General features: G+C 42.0%; 1 protein-coding gene across 1 annotated transcript in view; it reads right to left on the bottom strand.

Moving 5' to 3' along the window:
• Positions 1-14,800, bottom strand: part of LOC145985429 (uncharacterized) — a 232,749-nt gene extending 217,949 nt beyond the window's left edge. The window contains exon 1 of the mRNA XM_083119452.1: positions 14,772-14,800. Coding sequence (XP_082975578.1) covers positions 14,772-14,785 — 14 coding nt within the window. The 5' untranslated portion in view covers positions 14,786-14,800. The remainder of the gene's footprint in view (positions 1-14,771) is intronic.
• Between the last annotated feature and the right edge of the window lie 292 nt (positions 14,801-15,092).

Genomic DNA, 15,092 nt, shown 5'->3' with positions numbered 1-15,092 from the left:
ATGGCATAAATTCCAGTTCTTAGGAGCACTAAATCCAGAAGTCATGATGAAGATCGGGTCTCAAGTATATACAGGGTGGTTCATAAACACAAGTTTAAAACAAATACGGATGGGGAAACTTGAAACAAACATGATATAGGAAAGGGGAGAAAACGTTATCAACATGGCGGCCAACTTGGAATAAACTGTATTTTCTTAAAGACTCGCTGGACCTTTGGCCGAGGCAACATTCTGAAAAATTACATCTGCTTAGAATTCCTTCTAGAGTATTCAGTCATGTTCATGTGGTTTACTTTCACTGTTGTCAAGATATTCACAATACTTTAGTAGGCCTCTGTAGTCACGACACTATTGCAAATACATAGGCAACCCCAGTTGAGCCTTAAAATCAAAGGTGTAATACGACACATAAAAACGGGCTAGAATTTTTTTCCGGAAACACGATGGTGTGCTTCATTTCAACATAACTTAACCCATCCCAATGCTTTCTCGATTTGGCTGTTTAGAAAACTATGAAGATAAAATTGTGTGTACTGAAATCCAATTCAAACCCCAATAAATTATCTTCGTTCGTGGTACACTATAAAACCTATAACCACTAAACCAACGGGAGTGTCAATATTCTGATTAGTACCGATGGAGTAAGGGAACAAAAAAAACAAGACTCTGCACAAGTAGTGACGCGAGACAGTTCCACCAATGAACACATGAGAGGGAGCAGGATTGCGTGGAGGACTGCAGTTGCCAGACTTCGCAGCAGTGTGTACTGCTTCGTTCTGCCAACTCGACACCCCCTCCCCCTCCTTGCTCCAGAGATAGCCTGGATAGAGTATAGTAAATGTAACTCTAACTTGCTCCAGATTTCAATCGATTAATAAACCAATTCATTTAGTTCCACTTCGTATTCTTAGTTTTGGATTGTCACAGTTTCAACTGATTAGTATAATTGTTCTCGAAATGAAGAGATTGTGTGGTTCTCTGGACTTACGTATGCGAAATAACGGCATGCGTATAATATAGCTACGCATTGCAAATATCAACTGGAAACTGGAGTTTGATGTTATGTAACTTCTTTCAGCTAAGAGAAAGCGTTCCATAAAATCATCCATGAGAGGATAAATATATTAATGCGATTTTATTGAAGATATCATTTACTGTGCACAGGAACTTACAATCTAATTATTCAAATCTCATTACAACACTCCTCTACAAGGACAGCAGGAACTAGCTGATATCCACCTCACGGTAGCATAGAAGCAGTTAAATATGAAGTGTTTCGTCTTCTCGATGGCCGGGAGTACTGAGCGATTGACTCATGATATCGTCGACGAAGATTTCGGGTTAGGGTGATGCTTTCTGTATGTACATCATTTTAATCTTCTTATTCATCTTAAAAGGAAGAAATATAATAACACGATAAGAAGCGATTTGCATAGCATGCTTTAAAATCAAGTCTTGGATCCGATAGGGATAGTACCGAAACGGAGTGAGTCTCGTCTCGAGACCAAGAACACCTTGTAAAATCGAGACGATACCGAGATTCTCGATCTCGTTCGACATGACATTTCAAAAATTTACCTTAAGACTTCTTCATGCAAGCGGACATATGCCTGATTATTATATAAATAAATCATATATATTTTTTTTAATAGTAATTACAAAGACATTACTGGCAATTGTGAGTCTACTGCCTGACTGCATCTATCCACAATAAAATTCCGTTTCTCGAGGATTCGTAATGCCGAAACGAGGCGTTTAAGGACCTCTATGCGATGTGAAAGTTTGTGCGGTAACACGCTGTGAATGTTTCTCAGTATATTTCGAGTACTGAGGTGATACCGAGAACTTGACCTGCATTTACAACTCGAAACGATACCACGAACGTGACGAAAATTTACAACTCAAAATTATACCCAAGAACGTTACCGGCATATTACAACTCAAAACGATACCAAGAACGTGACAGGAATTACCAACTCAAAACGATACCCAAGAACGTGACCGGCATTTTACAACTCGAAACGATATCAAGAACATGCAGAAATTTACAATTCAAAACGATACCAAGAACGTGACAGGAATTTACAACTGAAAATGATCCCAAGAACGTGACCGGTATTTAAAACGAAACCAACAACGTGGCACGAATATACCTACTACTCGAAACGTATGCCAAGTCTGATCTCTTCTCGAAACCATGCCTAGACTAAGAGACGACTCACGACATTCTACAAAAGAAGAGGTTTAGCCTGCCGTAAAAGCTCCAGCAATGCTTTTCCTGCAGAGAAATAGACAATTGTGGCAAGTACTTCTCATAGTTCTGTCTCGCAGGAAGAACCAGGAACGAAGCTTCAGCGTGCAACAGGAAGTATATATTTGGATGAAGCCCGACTCCTCCATTCAAGAAGAGGATAATGCCTAAAAATAACGCCAGATTTCATTCCCGGGTCGTCTTGATTAAGGATATATCAAGGCACGAGCACATTGCGTGCGTTGTGGTTCCCGATTAGGGAGGGAGGAGAATTAACGAGCGCTCGGAACAGGCGCGGGAAGCCATTGAGCCCCGGCACGCTCTTCCAAACTTCCGCTACCAAAAAGGTGGGTCCGCATCATCCTTGAACAACGAGGTCGAACTCGGCAAGTCGATAGTTTGTTTGCACAATGGGCGGCAGGGCCATTGACAAATTGACGACATCCTGTGAGCTACTATTAGGTTGGTTTACTCTCAGACTTTTATGGAATGGTGCTGTCAAGTTTGGTAATTACCGTCGCAAATTTTCTGTCAAGAGTCGAGAAGCCCTGTCCCCTGATTTGTTTACCTTCTCTCCACTTGAAGATATTTCGCAGATCACCGTTACTGCAAGGTTTCGGAAGAAACATAGTTTCCGCTTTACTGCGAATCTAATAGAACTAGCACATTCCTAATTTGAAGCGAATGGATTTAGAGTAATTCTAGTAATGTTAACAACCATAGGCTTGTTCTCTCAGTGATTCATTCACAGCGATGAACGGATGGATCTCGAATGCTAATGGAATTCGCGGATCTGTAGCGAATTCTGCAGGATTCGACTATCTGATAGCAAATTCTCCAGGATTCGACAATATGGTAGCGAATTCTACAGGATTTGACAACAGGGAGGCGTATCATGCAGGATTCGACAATATGATAGAGAATTCTTCGGGATTCGATAATCAGGTGGAGTATCCTGCAGGATCAGATAATCGACTGGCTAACGCTGTAGCATAAATAAATACACATTTTTCTAACTTCTGTAAAAAATCATTTTCAGGGCATTCTGAAGTTTTAACTCGTTTTTAACTTTGTTGCAGTATATTTTATGTAGATTTTATTGGTGTGATTGATTGAATTGTTTTATTTTACTTCGCTTTTTGTGCCACTTTTGGCTAATTTGCGACGATGCGGATAAGTGATGATGTGACACTCACAAACACCCATGCCCAGGCCGAGATTCGAACCTGGGAATCCTGGCATATTTTATGTAGAAATATATATACTAGGCAGATCGGAAAGTAACGCACAATATTTTTTTTCTCCCCAGATATTGCAGCTGGAATGCTGAAATTGTACGACGAGAAAGTTTGAAGTTTGCACCACAGAGGGTATTTTTCCCCCTCTGCAGCTCTAGCGAGAGAAGCCTGAATTACGAAACAAACATGGCGCGCATGTTACTGTCGTCCACGTGTGAAGAGCAGCAAAGTGTGGTTCGATTTTTGTGAGCCAAAGACCATACACCGAGTGAAATTCACAGGGACATGCGTGGGGACGACTGTCTGGACCGTAGCAATGTCTCCAGGTGGTGTGCATTCTTTCAAGAGGGCCGTGTGAACCTTAGTGATTCGCCACGCTCCGGGCGGCCGGTTACAGCTTCAACTCCGCAGAATATCCGCGCCATTGAGGCAGCAATTGTGAACGGCCGGCGTGTGCACCTGCGAACCTTATCGCATACGTTCAACATTTCCTATGGTGCGGTGTACCACATTGTTCATGACACGTTGAAATTCCGTAAAGTTAGTGCTCGCTGGGTGCCTAAGATCCTGACAGACCACCACAAGGGCCAGCGAATGATGACAAGCATGGATCACTTAACGCGTTACGCCGCAGAAGGGCATGACTTTCTGAAAGGAATCGTCACTGGTGATGAGTCGTGGGCGTACCACTACACGCCCGAAACCAAGCAGGCCTCTATGGAGTGGAAACATGCTGGTTCCCCAGTACGAAAAAATTCAAAGTGACTCAATCTGCTAGTAAAGTGCTTGTGACAGTGTTCTGGGACATGTTTTGTGTGTTATTGGTGGACTTTGCTGAACACGGGACCACTGTGAATGCTGCAGTCTACATTAAAACTTTGGTTAAGTTGCGTCGTGCCCTTCGTGACAAACGCCGCAACATTCATGCTGATGGTGTCAAACTTCTTCGTGAAAATGCCCGTCCCCATGTTGCTGCTCCTGTTCGTGAGAAACTCACCGAATTTGGGTGGGAGGTGCTCCAGCATCCACCACCATTCAGTCCGGACCTGGTACCATCGGACTTTCCTCTGTTTGGTCCCAAGATGGAATTCCTGGCCGGCCAACACTTTGCGACAGATGCGGAAGTGAAATCAGCAGTCCGCAGATGGCTATACTCCAACCAAACGGTCTTCTACGAACAGGGCATATTGAAACTGGTACCACGATGGGAGAAATGTGTTGAGAAACTTGGTGACTATGTAGAAAAGTAGGTCAAAGATGTCAGTTCATTTGTGATTTGTTTGGTTTTTGTTACATATTAAACTTTTTGCGAAAAAAATTATTGTGCGTTACTTTCCGATCTGCCCACGTATAAAGTAATGGACCCTGTTGTCTGGAGAAAAGACTGTCAAAGACCGTCCAATTTTCGTGCCATGAACTGCTGTAAAAAATTGCAATGATAATTTTTAATGTAGTACGGTGCACACAGCTTCAATTCATAATCGTTATATATCTTTATGTACGATAATGTATTTAAACTTAAATTTGAACCAATTTTTTTCGTATAGAACATGTATGAATATGTACCCGTGTTTTATATTCCAAGCGGTTATCGAACTCGTGGCCTTGTCACAATCGGTAGCCGGTGCCGCCTAAAGCACCGTTCTACCCGCTGAATCTCTGTACCGTTATAGTCCGAATCCGTGGCATATGTGAAATGTGAGGGAAGAGGCAGAAGTTGCAACAAGTGTGCGTTTAAGCACGCTGTATCGCTACGTTCCGTAAGCATAGTGCAACTTTCACTTTGTAGAGACGACGTTTAAGAAGTAAAGTGCTCCCGTGTGCTTTGCACCACGCCATAAAGGTGTATAGGAGTGTGGAGTTAGGGCCCCACACTTTCTTGACCACGGCCAAAGGTGGGGGTGATATGATCAGCACCACGCCCCTGGTCGCCTTTACCCCCAGTTTCCTCCAGCTACCCACTTTATACGACGCTGGGCGGGCGCCGGAGCCGCTTCAACAAGTGCAAAAAAAAATCCAGATTCTCCCTCGCCGGGGATCGAACCCGGGTCTCTCGCATGGTAGTCAGACGCCATAATGCCATGGCAGTGTTTTTTAAAAAAAAATGTAAAATAAGAAATCACGTGCCATGTTTTCAATTTAGTCAGCGATGTTTGGTTGGCGTCCGGCTTCTGCTTCCATATTGTGCGCCAGTGCCGCAGAGCACGGTGGTTGACAATCGAACTGACATCTGGCGGGAAAAGTGGCAAGTGTACTTTTAAGCATCCTTTCGATTCGGACATGGTCGATGATTACTTCCCATTCTATCCACAGCACAGAGGGGGTGAAAACATGAATACGCCTAATCTTACCGTTGCGTCTGTTAAATTTTAACGGTAGAATGTTATGGATTTTACGGTTACTGCTGGAATACTACCGGTGTGGGACTCCAATAGCCTATTTATAATTAGATATCGAATCTGACCGCAAATTTGGATCAACGCCAGTCCTTACTGGAAATCGAACTCGGAACCACTAATATCAGGAACAAGAGCATTAGTGGTTTGTGACCAGCTATAAAATAACTAATAAACAGATTTACATTCCATACATATCAATACAGCCGGCGCCTGTTGTCTACAGGAGTGCTTCACGAGATGGGCGTGTGCTTTCGGTAGGGAGTGGAAATTAGCCTTGAATGAGGCCAAGTGCCAACGGACCCTCAGAATGGTAGGTTCTCGCGAGGGCGTTGATCTCTGGTTTGAATATTGTTTTTTTTGTTAGAGCGAGGGTACGTGGGGGAGGGGGGTTGAAGAAATTAACAGCAAGGTTGGTCAAGAAAAGCTAAACATTTTGAATTCAAGGGCTCGAATTCTGAACCCCGATAAGCAAGGCATGGATATAATATATATACTTACGCCCACAGTAATAGAGCCGTGTCTGGGTCCTATATTAATTACTTGAATCTAAATACCTGCACAGGATACATTTATACAGGAATCGTCCCCAGGAGCCATGTTCTATTCAAGTTAGTCCATGCTATATATCGTCCTAATATCTAAATAGCCTTTTGAATTAGCAAAGTGTTACATAAGGAATGAAGAGGACACAATTCTACATCGCCGCCTCGCATTGAGTGGCAAGCACACAATCTAACAACCGAAGGTTCCGGGTGTCCTATCATCGAGTTCCTCTGTTCACCATTCATCCTCATTTCGAGATTAGCCAAAAATGGCAGAAAAGTAACGATAAATACAAATTTAAATAAATCACCATTCATCCTCATCGTTGCGACTAGCTAAAAAGAGAAAGATAAGCTACGTAAAATAAGACAATATAAACCTACTCCTGCAATGTTAGCGAGCCGATTCTCGAATCTTATAGAATTCGCCACACGATTCTTGAATCCTTCAGTGGCCTCCTGATAGCGTAGTGGTAGCATCGTTACGTTGTAATCAGGGGGGTCCCGAGTTCGATTCCCGGTGGAGGCACATAGTGGTTCGGATCCCACTTTAAACTGCAGATCCAGTCCCGATTAGCCTTAGTGTGCATAAAGTGGACTTAAAACACCAAATCAATCAATAAATCTTGAATTCTTCAGCTTTCGCCACCCGATTCTCGAATCCTATAGCACAGTAATTTGATTCTGGAATCCTTCAGAACTCGCCACCCAACTCGGTCAGGGGCGTGACGCTGATCACATCACCCCCACTCACGACCGGATCAAGAAAGTGTGGGGCGTTACCCCCGCACCCCCTATACGCCTTCATGGCGTTGTGCTAAGCACAGGGGAGCACTTTACCTTTTTTACTCGCCACCCAACTCTTGAATACTTCAGGTTTTGACGCCAATTCTCGAATCCTGCAGCAATCGGCACGAGATTCTCGGATCCTGTAGCACTGCCATGTTGAGACTTCAATCACCCAAAACACAATGGTATCTATTTGGAGCACTTAAGGGAAAATTACACTGCAATTGGAGGGCGAATTAACGTGGAATACTGGAAATCCATTCCAAATGGAATAGATTATCCACGGCAAATCAAGAGTAATGGTCATCCCATTCCTGCCAACTATGATTTATCGCTCTCGCAAAGACAGCATACTCATACAGCGTACATGAAACTCAAAGTTTTTCGAACTTGTTAATGCAACGTGGTTCGTAGAAAAGGTTGTGTGTTCCTGTGTGTAAAAACGTTATGGTTTGGTACAACGGATTTATATATTAATATAAATACCTGCGAAAGACAAAAAATCCAATATAATTAATTTTCTTGTGCTTTAAAAATAAGTATTATTAGAAAATGTGTGTTATGTGTGGGTGAAAATATGCGATTTCAGCGATAGCGGACCAGCTCTCAACATTTGATTTGATTTTGGTTATTTAGCGTCGATTTGCTGCCACTTTTGGCTAATCACGATGATGAGAACGAGTGATGACATGATGAAATTCATAAAAGGACACTCACAAAGAATACCTATGCCCAGGGCAGGATTCTAACCCGGGACACTTAGCGTCGAAGTGCGCTGTGCTCCCGAGAAAGACGTTTAATCCGTACAATACGTGTTATACAGAACTAGGCATTATTTAACATTAAAAATAGTTTCATTATCTCTTTTGAATATTTCCCTGCGCTTTGAAAACAAGGCATTTCGGAACAAAACAAACACGAAAACAGATCGGATCTATCTAAAAAGAAAACAATGAATTTGTTGGCAGTATGTATAGGCTACACTTGGGAAAGCGAGTGGTGAAATTAAGAGCAGCCATAACAGATATCTAGAAACCGATCTGTAGATTCATGCTACGAATCCCTTGGAACAGAAACAAACTTTTTTCTATTGTAAAGTACGGGCAGTCCACGCAGAAAATGGGCGCATAATTTGCATGAATTTACTAAAGCTTTCGCTTTCCATGTTGGGGTCTACGGCACTTGCGTGTGGCTTAAACCACGCGACCGCAGAGGAATATCTTCGTAATTTATGTATAATGTAAGATTCGTGCACTTTCCTCCCGTGCAAGCGGGCAGTCAACACTAGCCTCAGGCGGAAGTAGATTTTCCATTTTCTCGAAATCAATATAGACAGGCGCCCCGCTGTAATAGAGTGATTTTTCCGTGCTGTGGGAGCGCCTACGGCAACCTCGCACGCTATTAAATAACACTGAAATGTAGTTTTAATAAATTAGAATAATATATATGAAAATGAATTTCATCATCTAAAATGTATGTTCTCCCAAATGATTTCTCCTTTTTTTTATTTGGTCACCGTATACGTAAATTTCCTAACTCTTTTAGCTAAATCGCGATAATTTTGTTCTTTATTATTGTTTCTACTCAGTTTTGGGTAACATCTCTTACATAATTATATGTACTCTTCTAGGGATGTACAGGGTGACCACCTCTGAAGAAACGCAAATGTTAAATTCTCATCCACATGTTACGCCCTGGGCTGCTTCTTGCAGGCTAACTGGGGTCTGACGCCTGGACTCATAGTCAGTATTAATTCTCAGTGGGTCTGTGTTCTTTGATTTCATTCATAGAGGCAGTTTAGTCCAAAATAGATCAGTCAACGTGGTAAAGTACTCTAGTGCATTGTTTCTCAACCGCCGGGCCCTCGTATCAACTATACTGAGCTGCGAAAGGTTCTGCTGAAGTGGTTGACAAATAACACAAACCCAATATTATATTTGAGTTGTGAGTTTTCGTCTCTTAAGTCCATTTTATGTACAAATAGACTAATCAGAACTGGATCTGGCCGGTGCCTCCCCGGGTATCGAACCCGGGATCACTTAATTACATGCAGACGGCGTTACCACTTCGTCATCCATATTTTTATATTTGTCAACAATCCTACACGTAATCAAACTATTATTACTCTTTATGATTATGCTTGAATTTATTTTTCTATATTTAATTTCATGGGTACATGTTAATTCATACATAAAATCTTAAATACTGGAAAGGTATTTACGAGGAAAATTCTTGGGCTAAGGGCATTGACTTAAAAAAAAATTAAAAATTGCGGGTCATTTTTTCAAGAAGGTTGAGAATTATTTATCTAGTGTTTAGGTCTTCGCTTTATCCAGGCTGGAAAGTCTAGCGTATACAGTTTGAGGTGTGCATATTATTTCTCCGTTTCTCATGCACAACATGCCTCTCCCGAGTTTCAATAACTTGCACAAATTTTACAACGCGATTTATATGTAACAATGTCTCGTTATGTTTTTTTTCGGGTGACTAAAAAAACTTATTAATTCAATTATATCGGTATCATCATGCGAACTGAGCAAGACACAAGTGCAGCTTGTCTGTTTGGTGTGAAACTCTCGTGTCGCTTCTCGCCTGTCTCTTCGGTGTGAATTCTCCCTTACTGTCCCTTCATACATCTCATTACCGCTCATCCATATCGTCGCGATGAGCCAAACGTGGAAGAAAAGCGGCGTAAAGTAAATCGAATCTCTCCTCTCCTATTGTTTATTTACCCACTCTAGCGCCTATCCTTACTGCTTATCATCTCATTTAGTACACACTTATAGCTGTCGGTTTGCAGGGTTTCTATGCTTCTAAACACCAATTTCCAGCTAGAGTAGCCATGTAAAGCTATAGGGCTTCTAGTGTCGAATTCTGGGTAAGGAAAAGAAGTTTGTTGTTTCATGTGCTTCATCACTTACCCTCATTGTTGCGATTAACCTACAGAGGAAAAAAAATGCGGCATAACATATTACCATACTACATGTAATCTCTTATGCAGAACAACTTAGAACATATTCAAGTCTAGATTTTAGTGTGCGCAAAAGGAAAAAAGAATCGACTACGTTCTAATAATATACTATTCTCCAATCACTACAAGAACCAAGAATAGCAACATATGATCACTCTACTGACTGTATATTTTGTAACTTGTGGCGTTCCTTTGCATAAGTTGAATGGAACATGCAACTGTACTGATAAATCAGATATTTTCGGAGCAAACTGTCCAATAAAACTACGCTAATAGCAACGATATTCTTAATATACCCATGGGTGGGGGGGGGGGATTTCTAGCTACGACAGAAGAGCATGATTACATTGTTCCACAGGAGTGTTAGACACAGATGCGACGTCTTTGTGAGGTAGCTTCACGTGGAAAATATGGCCCGAGTTATCAGAATTCAGCAGACGACAAGAGTTTCTGAGTATTCCAATAGAACACGTCACACGAATAAATCCGATTTTGGCTCGAGCGTCGAAGCCAATATTGTGCTCCTTCAAACGTTAAGAGAGGAGGCGTAGGCACTCGGTCGTTGTCGATAGGAGAGAAGGAAGCAGAATTTTCGGAGCGCGACAAGCGCACGAGGTAATAATACACTGGAGGATGCTTTTTTTACGTTACGGCAAATCGACGCGTGTTGATACGTAATCACGTAAATGCATGCCGAATGAACAGACGGTCCATTAATATGCACTACAATTGATACAAAATAGTACAAATGCGAAATAAAATCTCTCTGAATCAACCTACCGAAGCGCTGCGTGTGGAATGAAGATGAACCAATCAAATACAGGATTTTATGCTGCATGTCACGCCGCTCTGTGAAAGGTCGCAATTGATTGGTTCGTTATGAAACAAGATAGACAGGTGTGAAAGCTGCTTTGTACTTCCTGCAAATTACTGTCAGTACTGGTAAAATTTTAGGGATAGTGACCTCTTTACACGCCCTTTAAACTACTTAGAGGGTTACCAGCCACATTTCACGTTTACCACATTATAAAGCATGGCACATTTCACAGTTTGACGTGGAAAACGGTGTTTGAATTATTGTGGCACTTACAGCGTTTACCAATTTTAGTCTTCAATTGAAAAAGAATGGTTCCATGCATAACTAAAGTATGTCAATATACAACGATAAATTGATTGGTGGATTTGGTTTATTTTACATTGCTTTTCTGCCACTTTTGGCTAATCACGAATATGAGCGCTGATATGATGAAATTTATGAAGGGACACTTACAAAGAACACCCATGCCAGAGCGAGATTCGAACCGGAGACCCCTGACGTCGTAGTGTGCTGTGCTAACCAGTCTGCCACGGAGGTCGGTGTACTACGGACAAAACGTGTGACAAATGAATGCAACGACAGGGCCAAATCAGGGCCTTGGGATGGATGGGTGTTCTTTGTGTCTCTTCATCAATTTCATCACTCATCTTCATCGTCGCGAATAGCCAAGTGCCAGAAAAGCAACGCTAAATAATAAAAATCAATTCGAATCAATCCACTGTGCAATATCCCTCTACCAGACCTTTGAAGGAGGGGTAAACTGTATGTGTGTGTGTGTATGTGCACTAAGGGCATTTTGAACGACTATAAATTCGTGTTCTACACCCAAAAATCGACGCATAAATTTGGTCCAAAGCTCACATTACAATCCCCACAACAGCAATAGTTACATATTTAGTTGTTAATAGCAACTGTCTTTTTCTTTTGATGTACTACTACAACTTTTCATGCAACTAACTGTACACTACACAAGCACATCGCTGCTCATTGTAAGCAAATCACACCTTTCAAGAGCTCTCGGAAGTTCTCAGCCCATTGTCCTTCAAGTCCATTATGCCCCTCAGGTTTATAATTTTCCCAAATAAGCAGAGATTTTTCCTTCACTTCAAAAGATGTATTTGTTTACACCGGAAACCCCTAACCCCTTTCCCTCAAAAAGAGAAAGGGAAGTAAAAAGAAAGAAAAAAAAACGCTCTCGGCGACCTAGGAATCACAACACAGTGCCAGGGAATGGTGTCTGGGAGTGTCTCAGGAGGCAAGACCGGTAAAATATTCACAGCCGCCCACTCGCGTGCAACAAAGGAAAAGTACAGAGGGCGCAATGGTTGGCGTCGAGGATTATGCCAACTGCGGTGATGGTACTCGAGGGCTTGCTCTCGCTGGCATTTTGGGCTCGGCTGCTTAGGCAACCACGTCGGCGCCCGTTCTGCAAGCTCCCGTGGGAACTGAGTTGCCTGCCGGGTCAGAAAATCTCCCAAGATCGCCGAACCTGTTTACGCTCGTGGAAACCCACATTATTTCGCTTCAATATATGTTCTTATTGATCTCTTCGCATTTCTTGTTCTTCGCCCTTTCTTCCTTCCGCTTTCAACGGGTTCTGAAAGGGAGGACTGACTTAGAATCACTTTTTCACACACACCAAACGTATAAACGAAACGAAATTACCTTTTCCTTCCTCCCTCGCCTATAATCTAACTACATATTACGGTCTCCATCTTCTTATCTCGAACTTCTCCATCCCTCTTCGCTCTTCTTGACTGATTCATTCATTTTATTGTAGTACGCTTTTCTGCAAGTTTTGTCTAATGTGGAAGATGAGGATGAATGGTGATAAGATAAGACTGATAAGTCTGGCCGGGAGTCCACACGCCAGAAGCTCGATAGTCTGCAAAAGACTACGTGGAAAAGAAGTTGACATTTGGATGTCTTCAGTAAAGGTCACCCCTTAAAAAGACAGCAAAATATAAATCTCTCTTCCACATAGTACACCTTGGACTGCAATTTGGAGACTAACGAGGCTCTGGCGTGTAAACTCACAGGCACTATAATCCTCTGCGAGGTATGGGTTATGTTGTCGTAGTGACTCTCTCTTCATCCATCTCATTCTATCACCAAAAGTGGCAAAAAAGCAACATAAATATATACCTGACACACTTTCGGTTCTGTGTGAAAGCTGTTCTTAAAATTTTCGTTTCAAATACTTCCTCATTTTTACATATCTCTATCCACTTACATACAATTTTTCTCTTCCCATCTACTCACCCTCCATCATATCTTTATCTCTCTCAAAAATAGTTTACCAACGGTTGTTTAAGTCCGTTGTAGACTCAGATAATCGGAGCTGGACGTATAGATTAATGTAGGATCCGAACCACTATGCCATGTGCCTCCGCCGGGATGGAACCCGGAACCCTTTCATCACAAGCCGACAGCGTTACCACTACACCATCGGAGAGGCTCTCTCTTCTCTCTGCGTCTCGATGCAGCTCCCCGTTGCAACAAGGCAAAAGTTGCAGAAAAGCGACGTAAAATAACCAAACCAATTAATCTCTAACGTTACCCGTTCTCTATCTTTCTATTTCGAGATATCCCCTGTATCTCCACATACGCATATTTGTAATTCAATATTTCCCTCCCTCCACATACACATTCAATCTCCTGCACAACAACCGGATCAGGCTCGTGTGCTTGTGGCAAACATGCACATTCACCAATGTAATTAGGATATCATTGGTTTGGATTCACATGAACTAATTACAAGCATCGTAGTTCTCATTAACTACAGTGCATAAATACTTGAAATAGACAAAACCTGCAACTGTGACACTAATCCACATGTTTTTACTAAATTGTTATGGATTCACGAAGTACAGTTTCGGTAAAGCTTTACTTTTCCGAATACATTCCAACCAACAGGAAATATTTCTTAAAGGAAGGCCATAATAAAGGATATGAAGCCCGTTGCTATAACGAGCCATGTTATTAACATACAAATTACCTAATTCATCTACGTTTAAGTTTTCCTCGCGGGAAAGTAAGAATGAATAAAATAATGTTATTTTTCTTTCCTAGTGTTCTCGAAGTACGAGTAGTATGTTGCCAGCAAAAGAAAGTAACGCTTTTTAAAAACTTGTGAAAATACAGATGTCTGTTGTTGGAAAAACACTCAAACGTTTAATATATTTCACAAATAATATTTGAATCTATCATTTCGGTCACTATACGTCACTGTTCTGTCTCTCTGGGTTGATCTTGACGGTGAGAATTTGAGTTTTTAAGTCCACTTTATGCACAGATAAGCTAATAGGGCCTACATTTTGAAGTGGGATCCGAACCACATGTGCCTCCACCGGGTATCGAATTCTGTACCCCTTTATTACAAGGCGACGACGTTACCACTAGGTCTCTAGACGGTGAGAATGAATGTTGAGTACATTAAATAGATGATGGGATCATAAAACACACAACCATGCCTTACTCTGGTTTGCTGACTGTTTGAATTGGTTAATTTAACTTCGCTTTTTAGCCACTGTAAGCTAATCGTGAAGATATGACGAAATTGATGGAAGAGATTCGAACCCGGAACCCCTGGCGCAGTAGCGCGCTGTGTTGACCACTCCGCCACGGATGCTTACCCTGCATTCGAACAAGGGACCTGTGACGTCGTATCGCGCTACGCCAATCACACCGCCACAGAGACGGACAACATTTTTATAAAACATACAATGTGATCGATTCAGTAAGAAAACTTAACCATAACGTACCTGTTGATATGCATAACGCCAACCCCGCCACAACAAACGAAGACACCGCATTAGAATGACACCACCTCAAAACTGAGCACCGCAGCCAGAAAGGCAACTGGCGAGGCCGTGAAATTTACAGTACCATGCAGAGCGAGTTGGCACACATCAGCAGGCGTAATTGTGAGGTAATGAATTGTGTAAAACAGATATGTTTTAGCGGCTTTTGTTTGGAAGCGATCACGAAGTGAGCGCTAGGAAAGTGAACACTATATTAAACCGTGCGAGACCGCTGAAAGTTAAGTTCGGACTCTGAACCCTTGGCGATGCGATAAGGATCTC

This window comes from Lepisma saccharinum, chromosome 3 (assembly GCF_977018435.1).
Source record: "Lepisma saccharinum chromosome 3, izLepSacc3.1, whole genome shotgun sequence".
Lineage (NCBI taxonomy): Eukaryota > Metazoa > Arthropoda > Insecta > Zygentoma > Lepismatidae > Lepisma > Lepisma saccharinum.
Note: the sequence above shows the minus strand (reverse complement) of the source record. Positions and strands in the feature narration are given on the sequence as shown.